Genomic DNA, 17,517 nt, shown 5'->3' with positions numbered 1-17,517 from the left:
TACAAGCGAAAGTAAGACCACCGCCGCATCGGCCTGTCCATGGTGTACGATTGACTGATGAGCGTTGCTTGTCCTTGTCTTTAACGGGGATCGATGATCTGTTCGATATTCAGTGACCCAACTGTTGGATGATTTGGCTAGGGCTTAGTGACATTTCACTGACCCTACACTACCACAACCATCATCAAAGGGTTACAAGTATTTATGAACAGTTGTATACGCAATATACTCAGTACCCGTTGGTTGGATACCATCAGCAACAGACTGCTGTGACAAATCAGATTTCAGACGAAGAGAAAATTAGACAAAGACGTTGAAAGTGGATAGGATATACGTTGAGGAAATCATCAAACTGCATCAAGAAGCAAGCGATAACTTGGAATCCTGAGTCGACACGGAGAAACAGAAAGCCGAAGTACACATTACACTGGGAATCGGAAGCAGGCATGAATAGAATGAACATCAACCGGAAATAACTGAAAATGACTGCTCAGTACACAGTTTGAAGGAGAGTGCTGTTGAGCGCCCTATAATCCCCCATGAGAGGTAACTGGCGTAAGTATATATATATATATATATATATATATATATATATAATATGGTATGTAGAGGTTTGTTCAAAATGAACTTTGAATACCATTATAAGCAAAAATGGATTGAACTATTGTCTGTCTGGATTTGGGTTTATTAATCGTACATCTATGACAAGTTGTTTGATTCAAGAATATATAGAATTATGTCGGTATATATTTGCCTCTGAAATTCGGATAAAATAACAATACATTTCCGTATGTTTCTTTATATGATAATTGAGCTGATAACAATGTTCCGATTTCTTAGTCACAGAAAACTGACGTCTGTAAAACGTTTAAAATAAGTATTTCACTGAAATCTCTCTCTACACAAATTATGATAAGAAAATCAAAATTGTTCCAAAATATCATAACATTTTTCTGACCATCACGAGTAATTTCATTTTTTGGTTTATCTTGGTAGTTTATCGCCTTCGGAGTTGTTTTTATCAAAAAATTCCGATTGCTATTTATTTTATCTCCCGCTGCAACAATTCCTTTTTCTCCGAACTTCCTCCTCTTTAGTATTTTTTTTCCATGTGGATTACAAACGAATCATTCCGCAACTCAGACTGTTTAACTTTGTGAACTTAGTATTTACAATATAATAAATGCTGCATAATAAACGTTTACAAAAAACGCTAAAAAATCACCTTAGTGAGTGTTTTGTTTCAAAGAACGTTGTTCAGAAGTCTAGTGAAATTCTACACTGATGTTAAATATATGAGCCACCTGACCTCACTTTATTGATCGAAATGTATCGTCTTTATTTACTAGTCATAAGTAAACAATATCAAATAATACCGTAATATAATAACACACTCTTCTAGCTATGATTCTAAATAGTCTTTCCATATGACATCACATTTTGATGGAAATGACTTTCATAATAGGATAGCTGTTTAACAGTTGGACTACAGATGACTAAATAATTCTCATGCTCTAATTATTTCAGTTTAATCTGTTATTTATTGATTCGATTTCTTTTACATGTCATTAGTTATATTAAATAGTTTTAGATAAAACTGACGTCGTTTTATATCATTTGAATTTTCATCTCACGCATATACACGAATTATTTTATAGAATCACGTGTCCACTAAAACAGTTGATCTGACTCGAATATAAATTTGTGACTTGTATATTCATTGGTGTTAATAATATAGACTCTTTAACTTGTCATTATTAATATCAGTATTCATTTAGAAGATATATATATAGGGAGAAACAGAGAACCCGATCCGTAAAAAGAGATTTAGCAAAATTGACACTAGTCACTACATAGTAATCAATAAATTATAAATATCTGAATCTTACAGATGACTAGTTGTTGCGCAAATAGTTCAGTGGAAACGTCGCTGCCTGTGAGATTGAATGTTATAGGTTCAGACCCTCCAGAGAATATCAGTTCCCTCAATATTACAGGTACATCTTGTTGCCAACCTACGCGAAACATAGATCTAGAGTTTACTCCTGACTCCTTACAACTAACTTTACATTTCAGTTATAAGAACGTCTTAGTTTATTAGTGGTAATGCAACACCTATGAAAGTGACAGTCATCTATAACAATTCTAGCCATTATTTAATATGACAGTTTTGTAAGTCAGCTATTCATAAACAACTTGAGATTATAAGATATTTAAGAGGTGACAGGAAAATCACTTTTAATGTTCTGTTCTAGACACAAAATAGACTTTTCCAACTTACAAGCAATTATACTGGTATCATTAGTCTCTCTAGACTTCAAATATGTAACATCGGTAATTATAATCTAGCACGAAAATGCAGACTTGAGGGCCTGCTGACCATTGCCTCCAACCATTTAGCATCAAAATAAATTGAACCAAGATGATAAGACAGTTGGTTATACTACAACTTGATGATCTAAATTCGTTAAAGACTAAGGAATGAAAGACATGACATTGGCATTTACTTGGTGAATCAATGACTTGGTGGTTGAAACATTCAACTTTCAATCACTACGTTGCATGTTCGAATCTCGCTTTAGGTGTTTCTATCTGGGTAGCCACATAGTTTTGCTAACCTTCACATTTACGCTATGGTTCCAAGTATACGAGTCTACACCTAGTAAATGAGTTAGTAAAATAATTAATATAGACTAAAATTATTGAGATGACTTGTTGTGTACTTTGTCAATGTTTATGGGAACCCATATGAATTACTGTAAAAATCAATAGATGTCAAATCGCCAAAAATTATAAGTCACAATACTCATTAAAAATGTTTTTTGATAGAAATATGCTCGACAGCCGAAAAATTCCCATCTATTCTGGTTTCCATTCTTGCTTATGATACACTTCATTTTAAATGTTGATTCTAATAAATCAAGATTTAAGAAATGGATAGAAACATAAATGAAGAACTATTTGATTCTATATTCATCTCTATTTTTTTTGTTATTCAATGAATAATAATAATAATTTTAGGAGTTCCATAAATGTCAACATGATTACTTAACTAATAGGCTTTCCAATGATGATACTCAATTAATTTTGTACTAGTCTTTAGAATAAAAATATTAGTTAATTTTCATAATCGACTTTGAACCTAGTTAACATACCATAATAAGATGGTAAGCTTATCTTGAGATACTGATAAAAATAATACGATTAATATTTTGTGATTTAATGAAATAGATTTCTTAATCATCCTGTTCATTCTTTGAAAGAGCAATTCATTGAAAACTGTAAAATGGTTTATGCTAAAAGTACTAACTTCAGAATTCCAACTTGTGAAATCTGTCGTTCATGTTGACCAAATTACTAATCATTTTATGAATAAAATTCTTATGGTCAAAACACTTTCTAATTTTGTTAAACATTACAAGAGCCTGAGATGAAATTATTAATATTAGAAGTAATTGGCTGAAGTTAGACATTAACACCGTTGAATACGGGCCAGATCAGTGGTCTAGAGGTTAAGTGTTCACGCGCGAAACCGAAGGTACCGAGTTCGAATCCTGCATGTTCGAGCGTGGATGCGCACTGCTGAGGTGTCCCATACTAGGATGAAACGTCTGTTCAGTGCTTCCAAGTTCTCAATAATGGTCTGGCATTCATCGATTCATAGTTTCAATCAAAAAGAAATAAGTGAGTAGAAATAATTATCGGACAATAAAATACGACAAAACTCATATTGTTGTTAATTGTATTTCATAAAATTTTGATATTATCCATACTATGACTATTTCATTTTATTTATCTTAAACTGTTTATATTAAAAAAATTTCATTTAATTATGTATATACAATTCAGTGTTATTTATATTTTTATATATTAGTCAAAATCTTAGAAACGTTTTTGTACTAAATAATGTAATTCAGACAGTTACAAGAATAGATATATGAACAGATGTAAACATAGAATGATATTATCATTTTTACATAGTATACCGAGTATTAGCATTAATAATAATATTGTTATTATTACCAATACAAAATAAAACAAACTAGACGTTATTCGACTGCTTTACTTGTCGACAGTAAAATGACGCTTTTAGTGTATAACGACTACCTAGACACATAAAAACGCAGTATATATATATATATATATATATATATATATATATATATATATTCATGCAGGAAGTGAGATCATGATTCCAAAAAAAGAACCAAGGGAGGGGGTGAGAAAGTTTAAAATATTGGAACTGTTATCCGTCGCCCTAATTTACATTATGCTTCGAATATATATATATTAATAATGATGAGAATTTTATGTATAGTTACTGATAGTTAGTACACCATTAAGGAAGTGAATGATTACATGATTGTACGAGAGACAGAGGTCATGTAAGATATGCACAACAGTTAATAATATATACATTTTAATCAGTTTTCATGACTAATTTATAATAAATACAATGAACAAAATTTTTACCATCCAAATAAAATTACTCATACAATATTACAATCATAATAAATACACACATTTAAAAATATAAACCCCTTTTGATATATATATATATATATATCTGTGTTTATATTTCATAATCATTGAATGATTATGCATAATATACATGAATAAAATGATATTTTTAATGAAAAACTTTCAATTATTTATTTACTTATTTTGTTTATTTATATCAAAATCTAAGATAAACCAGGTCGAAATAACTTTTTTTTCAAAACCGATTAAAATATTTTCAGGAGTTGTCAGTCATTCGAATAAAATTTCTTTTGATTATGTAAACTTTACATTTGACAAGTTACCTTTCACCCTCCCCCTCTCTCTCTCTCTCTTTGTCTCTGCCTCTCTCTCGTATGCATACGTGTACCAACAATCATATATAAACACAAATACAATTTATTATTAAATGAAATAATGAAAAAATAAAAAAAACTTTTTTTGTTGTTGTTGCTTACATTGAATACAGAATATTTTACTTATTTACCGACAAGTTTTATATTGTTCACTAGACCATTTGTTCAATATATACGTGTCATGTATTGAATAATGTTTGTTTAATTAAATCAGAAAGTACTTTCTATTTTCTTTTGCTATTATTAGCATTGTTATTATCATTATTGAAATTTCACAGTTTAATCAACACATGGATATATATATATATATATATATATATATATATATATATATATATATATATATATATATATATATATATATATATATATATAACAATTGTAAATGTAGACAGGCAAATATGATTCTCATTTTGTTTATTTTTCACTTTAAATACAAACATGTCAGCTGTAAAAATCTTTATGGTAATCTGATTCTATATATATTTTTCATATGTATAATTTCTGTTATCATCTTGAAGGAAATAAGAACAAAGATTTCAGTAAAATATATGAATTCATTTTATTTTATTTGGTTCTTGTCAATTATTGTAATATTTAAAAATCATAATTACAAAACTCCATCAAAATCATCTACCTGAGCTACAAATCATCTCCACTATCACAAAATGAGGTTAAATTACTAAGTTTGACAGTTTAAGAATTCTCATAGAATATTCAAAAATAAAGAATATATTTGAGTAAACAATTGTTTTTAATAACTTCATTATCAGGCTCTACAGTAATAAGTCCATAATTATAATATTTTACAAAGATCAAAATAAGGCATAAAAGAGATTAGTAGGAAATTATTTTGAACACACAACAGTATAGAATAGCAAGGGTGTAGTATACTGAATAAAATATTGTAAATCTATGCCTTACATAAAAGAACATTCTATAATATTGACAGTAATAAAGATCTAAAAGGCTAGAAACAAGTGGTTACATAATCAGTAAGAGCTGATAATAAGTTAGGATGAAATGAGTAAAACTCAGTTAATTTAAAGACTACTAGTCTAGAAGACAGGCGAAATAAAAAGATGTAGTGATGTAATTAATTATAGTAAAGAGCTGAACAAAAGTTTCTAATAACGTACCAACGGAAAGAAAAATTATCAAAAGGGAATTTCGCGGAGATTTTAGTAATTTAACAGTTGAATTCGTGACCACTGGAGTTCAAACAGGTCTGTTGTGAGATAGTAACTCACTGAAGACAATGGTGAACGGTGGCTCAATTTCATGAATTGGTTGAAGTTAGACATTAACACCAATGAATGCCAGCCAGATCAGTGGTCTAGTGGTTAAGCGTTCACGCGCGAGACTGAAGGCCCTAGGTTCGAATCCCGCGAGTGTAATCGTAGATGTACGCTGCTGAAGAGTCCCACATTAGGACGAAATGACCATCCAGTGCTTCCAGGCTTCTTATGGCTGTCAAGCTTTAACTGACTGATAAACTCAACTTTCAAAAAAATTAACAATCAACTCTTGAACATATATGTCAGGTTCTTGGTACTCAATAGCAACGGCTGCAATAAACTTCAAAAGACTAGAGCTTGACAGTTCATTAATCACATTGATATATTGAAAAGTATCAATCTGATGTTCTGTATTTAAGGGATGTTTAGTAATTGCTTTGTTTAGATTAGTTTTCTCTCTTATTCGAAGGCTTTTTGAAACACGTTCAAAAAATCTTAGATATGCGCTCCTTTTTGTCTGGCCAACATAGCTGCTTTGACGGGTACATATAAATTTATAAATACATTTGGCAGCAACATGAAATGGGTACTTATCGACCTTTGATTAGGTTACTGAACATGTTATTTTTTACAGTATTAATAATTTGACTGCTGGGTACATCCCGGATATGCAGTTTTGCGTCTCCTTTTGATTGCGCTTGTGACACTAGCACCTTTGAAGTTGACATTTATAGATACTGGATTTCTTTTGAGTGTAGGTTTTTTATTTATCAACTGTGGAAATTAATAAATGTTATCGAGACAAAAATTATATCATCAATACACTCAGAGTATTATTAAAAATAAAACTTTCTTATCATAACAAAGTACATATTTAAGTCAAAGAACTGTTTTGGACTTGAAGTCGTTATTATGTACAATCAGTAATGTGGTATGTGCTACCGATGTCGATAGATATAAGTAGTATATATCATCAGTTGAAAGTGAAGTACCTGTCGGCAGAAGGTTAAGAAGATCGAAGAAAAGAGAACGAGAACAGAAAATGATTGGTGTAGAAATGAAGGAACAATGGAATCTGAGACGACTGATTAACAATTTGCAAATGAAGTATTTACTGTATGGTTCCCAAATTTTACTAAGAGATTCTATAGTTTTGCATCTGAACACACTCGATTATCGTCACTTGTGTTATCACTCACTGCATTAATATCAAGCAGATACAGTTGTGCATTTAATAATTTTCGCTGTATGAGTGCATACAAGTAACTCACTTTCCAAGTTCGAGTACGAGATTGTCCTCATTTCACACCTCTATAACTTGTAATCATTGTCATTTGGTCCAATGAATAGACATTAGTTTATTTTCTATGCTTAATGAGTTTTCATCCAATTCTTCCTTTTGTTCTCCTCTAGATTCTCGTATAACATTCCTCTGTACAATTCCCCTTCTCCTAAGTGAAAATACTTCATGTTAGATGCAACTCTAACAAAGTCTTGTCATTAAAATTAATAAAATAAAAAATAACGAGGTTCAATTTTATGTTATAGTAAAACAGTTAATTGGCAAACAACTATCATAAATCAGTATACATGGGATTGTACCAACAAAGAGACAGAATAAGAAGTCTTACAAATCATCTGAAATTTATTAAAAGCATTCATATCTCCACTTACTGACCGTTTTATAAGAGGGAAGATTCTAAAAAAAATTTTAAAGACTATCATTAATTATTTCATATATTTAATAATTTCTAAAAATTATTTGTTAATTTCAATAGTTAAGATCATGAGTCCATTGAAGCCAGACCACCGTGGAGACCGCAAGACCGATAGGTCCTGGATTCGAATCTCGCAAAGCGGGATAGTAGATGTGCACTGCCAAGGAGTCTCATACTAGGATGAAACGGTCGTCCAGTGCTCCCAGGTTTTTCATGGTGGTCTAGCTTCAACTGACTCATGATTTCAACCTGTGAAATTTCTAAAACTCTCCACAAAACCCATTCTGATAATAATCAACTGCTCACTAGTGACTGACTTCAGGAAAAACTCCTGGAGTTCTAGTGAGAAGCCGTCACCAGTGGAGTTCAACCGGTCTGTTGTGAGATAACAACTCACTGAAGGCAATGGTGTACGGTGGCGCAACTTCGTGGATTGGTTGAAGTTAGACATTAACACCGTTGGATGCCGGCTCAGTGGTCTAGTGGTTAAGTGCTCGCGCGCGAAGCCAGTAGGTCCTGGGTTCGAGCCCCGCGTGGTGCGGGATCGTGGATGCGCACTGCTGAGGAGTCCCATACCAGGACGAAACTGCCGTCCAGTGCTTCCAGGTTTCCAACGGTGGTCTAACATCAGTTGATTCATGATCTCAACCAAAAAAAATAATATAATACTCATCGAGTAGATATGTTACGTAATAATTACATAATGACATTTAAATTATTTATTTATTTTATTTATTTGAACACATGAATATTGGTACAAGAGAGCACAAATTTATATGCGCCACACAAAACAATGAGAATTCGAAGATAAATAGAAAAAAAACTAAGGAGCGCAAAAGAAAAAGAGAACAAGAACGAAGAGATGGGTGTAAGGTAGTGTGGTAGTAACGAGGGAACGGAAAGGTACAATCAGAAGAAATCTTTCAGGTAAGGGACATACAACCACTTTTTACGAAGAAAGTAAAAGAAGGTTGCAGCAGGATCGCCACTGGCTTCTATTCTCAGCCATGTTTGATAACGTCTCTAGCCACTGTGTTGCACCATCTCTCGGACACCAACCAAGGAGTCGTGAAGGACCGACACAGGCCAGTCCTTTGCAGCTTTCTTTCATACCACGACACCATGTCATATACTGACCACCTCTCCACTTCTTCCAACCAGTCCCAGAGTCGGCAAATAATGCACAGCATGGAATTCTCTGGGACGACATTCGTAGAACATGTCCAAGCCACCGAAGTCGATGTTTCAAGACAGTGACACCAATTACATTATCGTCTCTGTGCCCGAACACACAATGCCGAACCTCTGCATTACTAACATGGTGTTGACACTGGATTTCAGCAATCCTTCGGAGACAACAATGATCGAACACAGAGAGTCGTCTAACGTCCTCAACTCGGAGAGACCAGGTTTCACAGGCATAGAGCAGAACTGCTCTCACCGACGCGTTGTAAATCCAACCTCTTACTGCCAGACTAACATCACGAAGGCCTCAAACATGACCCAGATTGGCATAAGCCGCTCTGGCTTTCACTATACGTGCAGTGATCTCATCACTCACACCCCCACCAGTACTTATGCAGCTACCCAGATACACGAACTTCTCGACTACTTCTATCTGTTCACCATCCAGGGTGAGTACACGATTAGGATCCTACCAGTCTTGTAGAAGTACTTTGCACTTCGAAGGTGCAAAGCACATACCGTACCTACTGACATTGATTGCCAACTGATTAAGTGCGGATTGCATGACTTGGGCATCATCTCACAGTAAGACAATATCATCCGCATACTCAAGGTCGAGAAGTCTTTCTGCAAGCAACAGATCCACACCACCATTACTTACATTCATAAGAGCTGTTTCCAGAATGTCATCGATGGCAAAGTTGAAGAGGAATGGTGAGATTGTGCAACCCTGCCTAACCCCACTGCTCGAATGGAACAATGGAGAGAGGTAGTTGTATGCCTTCACTCTACCTGAGGTGTTCGTATATAGAGCTTTTAGGATGTTAATAAACTTCTCAAGCACACCCTTCTTCAATAGACAATCACAGAGAACAGTCCTGTCTAACGAATCGAAGGCAGCACTAATGTCAAGAAACACTACGATTGTTGGCCTGTGATAAGTATGACGGTGTTCTAACATTTGACGGAGGGTGAAGATATGATCAATACATCCTCGACCAGAACGAAACCCAGCCTGCTCCTCGCGAGTCAATCTTTCTCGGGTTTTGAACAACCTACGAAGAATGACGGAAGCCAATAGCTTGGACGCAATCGGAAGTAGACTTATCCCCCGATAGTTGTTACAGGAACGACGTGAACCCTTTTTAAAGATAGGGACAACTATCGACTCATTCCATGACGTTAGTACACTCTCTAGTTCCCACACCTTTGTAAACAACGTCGTCAATTCCTAAGTCAGAAAGTGACCACCATCTTTAAAAAGAGCCGGAGGTAAGTCATCTGGGCCAGGTGATTTGTAGCGTTTCAAGAGTTGGAGTTCCTTGCGGACTTCCGCCTCATTTGGTGGATCAGTCGTCACCGGCCATGGAGGGCAGAACAGTCTGACTGACGTTGCCGGAGCAGCAGGCCAGTTGAAGTGCCCCTTCGAAAAAATCTACCCATCGTCCAAGACGTCGATGGATGTTAGTGACTGGCATCCTATCATCCTCGCAGATTGTTTCGCTCACACCAGACTTCTTGCTGCCAGTGGCTCGGATGAGTTGGAAGAGCTTACGGTAATTACCAGATGCAGCTGCTGCTTCCAGCTCATTAGCACGCTCCGACCACCAGGCTTCTCGGTCCTTAAGCAAGCTTTGCCCAATTTCACTACGTAACATCCTTCGTTTGTGGTCAAACTCACGGTCACCCGGAGTAGACCGACGGGCTACAACAGAAGTTGCAACCAGCTTGTTAACATAAATTTGTTGGTGGCGGTCACTTCGTTGGCCACTGAAAAGTAAGGTAAGATTAGCGCAGACCAAGGCATGATCAGAGTCCAGATAGGTACTCCAAAAGAAGCGGCAGTCTTGTACACAACCACTCCAGCTGTAGCTGATCGCGATTCGATCAATCTGATTCCAGGCTTGAGATGCAGAGGGAGGACGCCAGGTGGCACATCGGCGATGACTGTGCGGAAAGTTAGTGCTAGCCAGAAACAGGTTGTGGTCTGTGCAAAGTTGCAGTAGACGGTCCCCGTTATCTGTCCTGCGACCAACAAATCCCCATCGGCCACCTAAACGACTCTCTTCTGTGCCTAGACGCCTGACCTGAGCATTCAAGTCCCCGGTCAGTAATACAATATCTGTCGAACGCACCTTCTGGAGAAGAACAGTTAACTGGTGGTAGAATTTATCCTTGATTGCATCCGGGCTGCAATCTGTCGGAGCATAGGCGGAGATGACGAAGAGACATCGTTTCTCATGCCGATTTCTTCTCACTTTGATGGAACTTTCTAATCTAACACAGCACATAACCGACTGTTAATGAGAATCCAATCGATTAGTGCTGCCTCAGCTCTAGCGCTTAGTGCGACACCAACGCCAACAAGACCAGACGAAGATGCCACGGGGTCTCCGGATAAGCGCACGTAAAACAAGCTTTTTGAAGTGACAGATGGAGAGCGAATTTGTAGTACTTCGCCAGAGTCTTGAATACGGGTCTCGGATAGACAGCAGACATCGATATGAAGACTTTCCAAAGACATAGCCAGCCCTATCTGTTGACCAACCTGCATAAGTGTGCGAACGTTGAAGGCAGCCAGTTTGAATGGTGCACGTGGTTTCAGAAAAACTGCTTCAGTTCTCGTATTCGGTGGTAACATGCAATTTTCAACCGGACAGTGACTCGAGAACGTTTAGACACAGTCGAATTTCCACCAAAGACGAGCCACTGTATAAGTATAAAAGAGGGTGAATAATGTGGTTAATAATAATAATAATAATAATAATAATAATAATGACAATAATAATAATAGTATTAAGAATGACAATAATAGTAATGATAATAATTTGAATCAATTGATTGTTTTTCGAAGCGAGAAAAGTAGTTTCCATAGATATAGAGAGTTCATCATTTGCGTGTGGGCTGTGATACTGCCCGGGTGCCCAAACCAAAGCAGGTGGTTTTCTAAGGGAGCCACACCCCGAGCCTTTGACCTAAAGGTCTAACCCACAAGGCAGTGGAGCATCGTAAGGAGATGCAGTCCCATGGTAGCCGGTGACCAACGATTGGTTCATACGCCATTTTTTCCCACAGGATACTGTAGCCCATGTGCACCATTGGTTTTGGATCCGGTTAAAGCGCCGGACATTCGCTTTTCGTCCTCTCATTTTCGTAAACAACACCCGTGGTGCGAGAAGGCAGTGAGTAGGACTTCCCTGGCAGAGGCTGTATACGCGCGGCCGTGTGAGAGTATTTCGAGAAGGAGAGCGGACTCTCCCCACTCTCGACCGTACCAGGGCATTCGGGGGGCGACATTTAAATTAATACTGAATGATTGGAAGAAAGAGGATTATTAATATTCAAAGTGATCAAGAAGTTGCTACGTTGCGTAATGTAAGAACAAAGAAGGAACAGAATTTTAACGGATGGTCAATAGGATGGTAGTTACGTAAGAATCAAGAGGTGAATGTTGAGAAGTTATTGAGTTCAAAAGCAACAGAAACAAAATTACAACAGTTAAAAAAAACAAGTGGAAGAAGTATGAAAATAGTTCTTCTACTTGTGTTTTTCTTTATTTACCAAAATCAATTCTTTTTGATAGTTTTGTTCTTTGAGCTGGATGGTTTCGTCGTTGAGCTTTGATCTTTCTTTTAAACGACATCATCAGCACAAACTTCATATAGAAGTGAAGTGTTAGAATTTTTCACATGTGGTTCACAGCTTGTCGTGTAGACATCGATATTGGTTGGTTCTTGTTGACCTTAAACCTGTCATTGTTTACTTCTTTGTTTTGGTTCTACCTCCCATTGGTCTGATTTTTGGTCTACCTGAAGTTTGTGCTGATGATGTCGTTCAAAAAGTCGATGAAAGCTCCACAACCAAATCATCTAGCTCAGAGAACAAAACTTCATTCAAATCATCCACCTGAGCTACAAATCGTCTCCACCATCTCAGAAAATCAATTTGTTTCGCTCAAATAGAATTTTACTTTTTAAGATGATTAAACTGGATTGTGATTAAAATATAAAACATTTTGAAAAACCGAAAACACTGACTCAAATATATTTACATATCAAGTATATCACTAAAAGAAAAGGCTTCCATATAGTGCATTAATGAGTGTAGAAAAAAGCTGAATATAGACAATCGGAAGTGATACATTTACGGGATGAGTGCCAAGTAGGACGAACTAGTCATCCTGGATTCCACTGCTAGCTATCATTCATAAAAACAATAAGTTCGTAATCCTTCTTATTGGTATAGTGTGTAATCCTTAATTCATTATATGTATATATATATATATATATATATTCCATCTCTTAATTAAAACTAATTTATGATGTCAACAGTAGTAAATTGCGAATTTGTTTCTTTTTCTCTTAACTGTATATAATTAAATGTGTTTATTGAAATAACCTGCAACTTGCTAAACAACAGTAATAAATATTACGAAACAGGTGGTCAACTATTCTTTCATTCATTCATTCATTCATTCATTCATGATTAACTCTTATCCTTTTCTTTAAAAAAAAATGTCAATAATTTTTATAGGATGTAATTTGTTCTATTTTTTTTTCAAGATTTCTCATTTTTCATATTGTTATTCTTGTTGTCAATATTGAACAGATGTTCTAACCAATTTTTACATTTTATTTTATCAACCTTATTATAGAGATACATATATATATATATATATGTGTTTTTAAAACAGAAATCAACCAGTTTACTTATGGAGAAAAAAAAAACCCGATGAAAAACAAATAAAGCAGTTAGTAGTAGTTGGTTAAGCCTTTGTGATGATGTAATCGAAATTTATAAAGTTCAATTGACATTACTTTTTACATGTAAGTTCACCTTGTATATATATTAAAGAGGTTGTGCTTGTTTATGACCTTGATGTGTGTTTATATGTTTAATTTATCTAATGAATATTAATCGTCACATTTAAATATATGGAAAGCGATTTGAGGATATGTACAGTCTTTATTTGAATGTGTGTCAATGCACATCACAAAGGATGGTTGAGAAAGATAAAGTTTTTTTTTGTTTTATTATAATAATAATTATTATTATAGTAATAATATAATCCTTTTTAAATAGAATTGTAGTCACCATGATCGAATGAGGGTTTGGTATAACCAATAGAAAAAAAAATTGCGTAATAAGGAAAGAATAATATAAAAACCATAAAATTACTGAAAACAGATGGTTATATTTATTATATTACTTACTAAATTTACTCGGTGATTTATTTCAATAATGAAGAAAAGAAATTATTGTAATGGGTCATATTTCTTAATATAGTGAAATTAATCACAATTGATTGATCACTGGGTGATGACTAATGTCATGCGTGTCTAGTCTTTATTAGTGCCGATCGAATACTATCGATTATGTCGATCCTGTCGACTCACATCCAACCACCATCTAAATAGTGAAATTAAATCATTCAGTAAATACAACATTTACAACTGAATGAAATTTTTAAACTCATTTTTGTACTTTTCAACTATTTATTTTTAAGTTTTTGATTGAGATCAGCAAAGAGTTCTATTTTGATAACATTCACAAATGTCAAAAGGGTTTTTGTGGAGATTTTAGAAAATTGACTGATTGAAATCATGAGTCAATTGAAGCTAGACTACTATGGGAAACCTGGAAGCACTGGACAGCCGTTTCATTCTAGTATGGAACTCCTCAGCAGTGCACATCTACGATCCCGCTTTGCGAAATTCGAACCCAGGACCTATCAGTCTCGTGCCAGGCGCTTAACCGATTCAATGATAGAATGAATTTCAGAATATGACTCAATGTTCAACCCCATATACAACTGAATTTATGTCACCCCTCTCATTTTTCTTTTTTACAATTTTTCCATTTAAAAAAAATTTTTTTAATATTAAATTTTCTATCTAGAAAACTTAATTCACTTGATTGAAAAACTTTTTGAATTAGAAAATTTCAATTGGTTCATTCGAATCACCACCCGCTATGTATGTACAACGAATAATATTTTTAATTTTTCTCTCCATTTACATAATAACATAAAAATGGTAATACTTTTCTTTGTTTGTATGAATAAAAACAATAAATTATTTAACATTTTTCATAGATGAAAAATAATACTGACATGATTTGTGTTTATTAACATGGTCACATGTATCCATGTATGTATGTATGTATGTATCTATGCTAGTATATAGTGTATATGTGTACATAAAATGAATATCATTTCTATATTTGCCCCCCTCACCCTATCCATTATGAAAGAGACACAAATGATAAAAATTGAAAGAGAAAAAAAAACAATAACAATGAAATAAAACAAATCACATAAGAATTATTATTAACATTTATGGTACCATGTGAATATATGTGAACCAATGAAAAATTAGTTACGCTCTACATAATAAAAATTAACAAATGAAAGGGAAACAGACTTCTAAAGTTTCAAAAAAAAATAAAGGTTGATGATAATGAGAGAGAAAAAACAACAACAAAATAAACTGATTATAATATACAAACATGTTAATTATTTGTTATATTAAAATGCATGTATGTATATTTCTAATCTTTACAAATGATAAACAATAGTGTTTTAATAGGAAATTCTTTTGGATTATAATAAAGTTACTTCTTATATATATCAACAATAGTAAATATCACATTATCTAATTTGGATTAAATATGAAATAATCAAAATCATTAAACTTAAGAACATAGTACATTTTTGTTTTAAAGAAAAAAAAATAATTGGGACATTCAAATTGAATTGAATAATAACAGATGATAGAAACCATGGGAGATTTTTCAAGGTAGGTTAATTCGTTGTAAAAAGTAATTTATTATTCAATGAGATATATATATTGTCCAACTTCATTTCATTGTAAACATGTCATCTTATTAAAACATACTATTATTGAACTGTAAATTTTTAAAACTTAAAGTTCATCCAAGAGAAATAATATATAATTGTAAAATCTCAGCGAATGAATTTTAAGTAAATCCAATGTTTCGTCTGGCAATCTGGTCCGAGCTTTTTCAAGGAAAATATAATCGAACAACAAAATTATCGAATATTATTCGATAATTACCAAGTGAAACGCTGGATTTACTTCAAATTCTTTCGCTAAGATTTTACAAATACATTCTTTCTCTTTAATGTCTCATATTAACTCGGCGCCCAAATATTGTGAAACTATTTAATCAAATTTAGACGAAAGTTCTTATTTAAAGTTCATTCGCTGACTTATATTCACTTGACAACTATCCACGATGAAACTAACCGTTCACATTTAGACGATCGTTCTTATATACATAAATATAATTTTTTATTCAACATTCCCCTTTTATTTATGAGAATTCTTTACTATATTGTACAAAAAGTATTTAATAAAATGATCATTATTACCACAATCCCTTTTATTAATAATATTAAGAACAATAATAAAAAGTATTAGATTCTTCTAATTCTATGGTTTATCATATTATAAAAGATAATGAGAATATCTTGACCAATCAATGAAATATTAGTGAAATCATCTGCCTAAATTAGCTTCATCTAAAACACGTTATTCATTCTGTAATCTACTATAGATATTCCTGTAGAATAAATATGTAGGTGAATGAGATTATTACACATTAATCGCAGAAAAACCACCAAGCATTTAACCAATCTTGTCATTTTCATAAGAATAGCCATAATCTCATTAGACTGGTAATTCTTATGTTAAATTACAGGAACTAATGACTGATGACTGAAACTAAACTGTGAATAAACGCAACATATATATGTACATATAATGTTGACAAGTAATTCTGTCTAGAATTTTATTGATAGACTTAGAAAAACAGTTGTGTATCAAGTTTAAAGTTATTTGTGTTGAATATAATGGAGGTAACAAAGTGATCAGAAAAAAGTTTTAAATGACAGTGACATTTAGTAAAGCTAAGTTGTACAGAAAAATCTATGTTGATGCTGCAACCAGCTGACATGGCCAAGTTAGGCTATCACTATCATGTTCTGAATATAAATCGTAACAACGTTTGTAAATAAACTGACTTTAAAACATACGACCAGTATTACTGTTACGTCAAATAAGATGTCATTAATGAGTACTGTACTTTAAATGGTGATCATCATCCATTTTCCTTCATACCAATATTCACTGTAAATAATAGTCCACTTTGATCTCAACTGATTTTCTGTTGAGCTGTAGAAATACACATTACCAATTACATTATATATTTAAATATTTATGTTTCCACTACTTCGGTACAATATTAACATTATTAGCACATTAAAAACAAGAATATATTTGTAAAATCTCAGCGAATGAATTTTAAGTAAATCCAATGTTTCGTCTGGCAATCTGGTCCAAGCTTTTTCAAGGAAAATATAATCGAACAACAAAATTATCGAATATTATTCGATAATTGCCAGGTGAAACGCGGGATTTACTTCAAATTCATTCGCTGATATTTTACAAATACATTCTTCCTCTTTAATGTCTCAAATTAACTCGGCGCCCAAATATT

At 33.7% G+C, this 17,517-nt stretch overlaps 1 protein-coding gene across 1 annotated transcript in view; it reads left to right on the top strand.

Moving 5' to 3' along the window:
* Positions 1-15,434: 15,434 nt before the first annotated feature.
* Positions 15,435-17,517, top strand: part of IKZF5_1 (Zinc finger protein Pegasus) — a gene marked incomplete at both ends in the record, with an annotated part of 47,657 nt that continues 45,574 nt past the window's right edge. Inside the window, one exon of the mRNA XM_051211909.1 lies at positions 15,435-15,794. Coding sequence (XP_051072032.1) covers positions 15,766-15,794 — 29 coding nt within the window. The remainder of the gene's footprint in view (positions 15,795-17,517) is intronic.

This window comes from Schistosoma haematobium, chromosome ZW (genome assembly GCF_000699445.3).
Source record: "Schistosoma haematobium chromosome ZW, whole genome shotgun sequence".
In the NCBI taxonomy this organism is placed as follows: Eukaryota; Metazoa; Platyhelminthes; class Trematoda; order Strigeidida; family Schistosomatidae; genus Schistosoma; species Schistosoma haematobium.
Note: the sequence above shows the minus strand (reverse complement) of the source record. Positions and strands in the feature narration are given on the sequence as shown.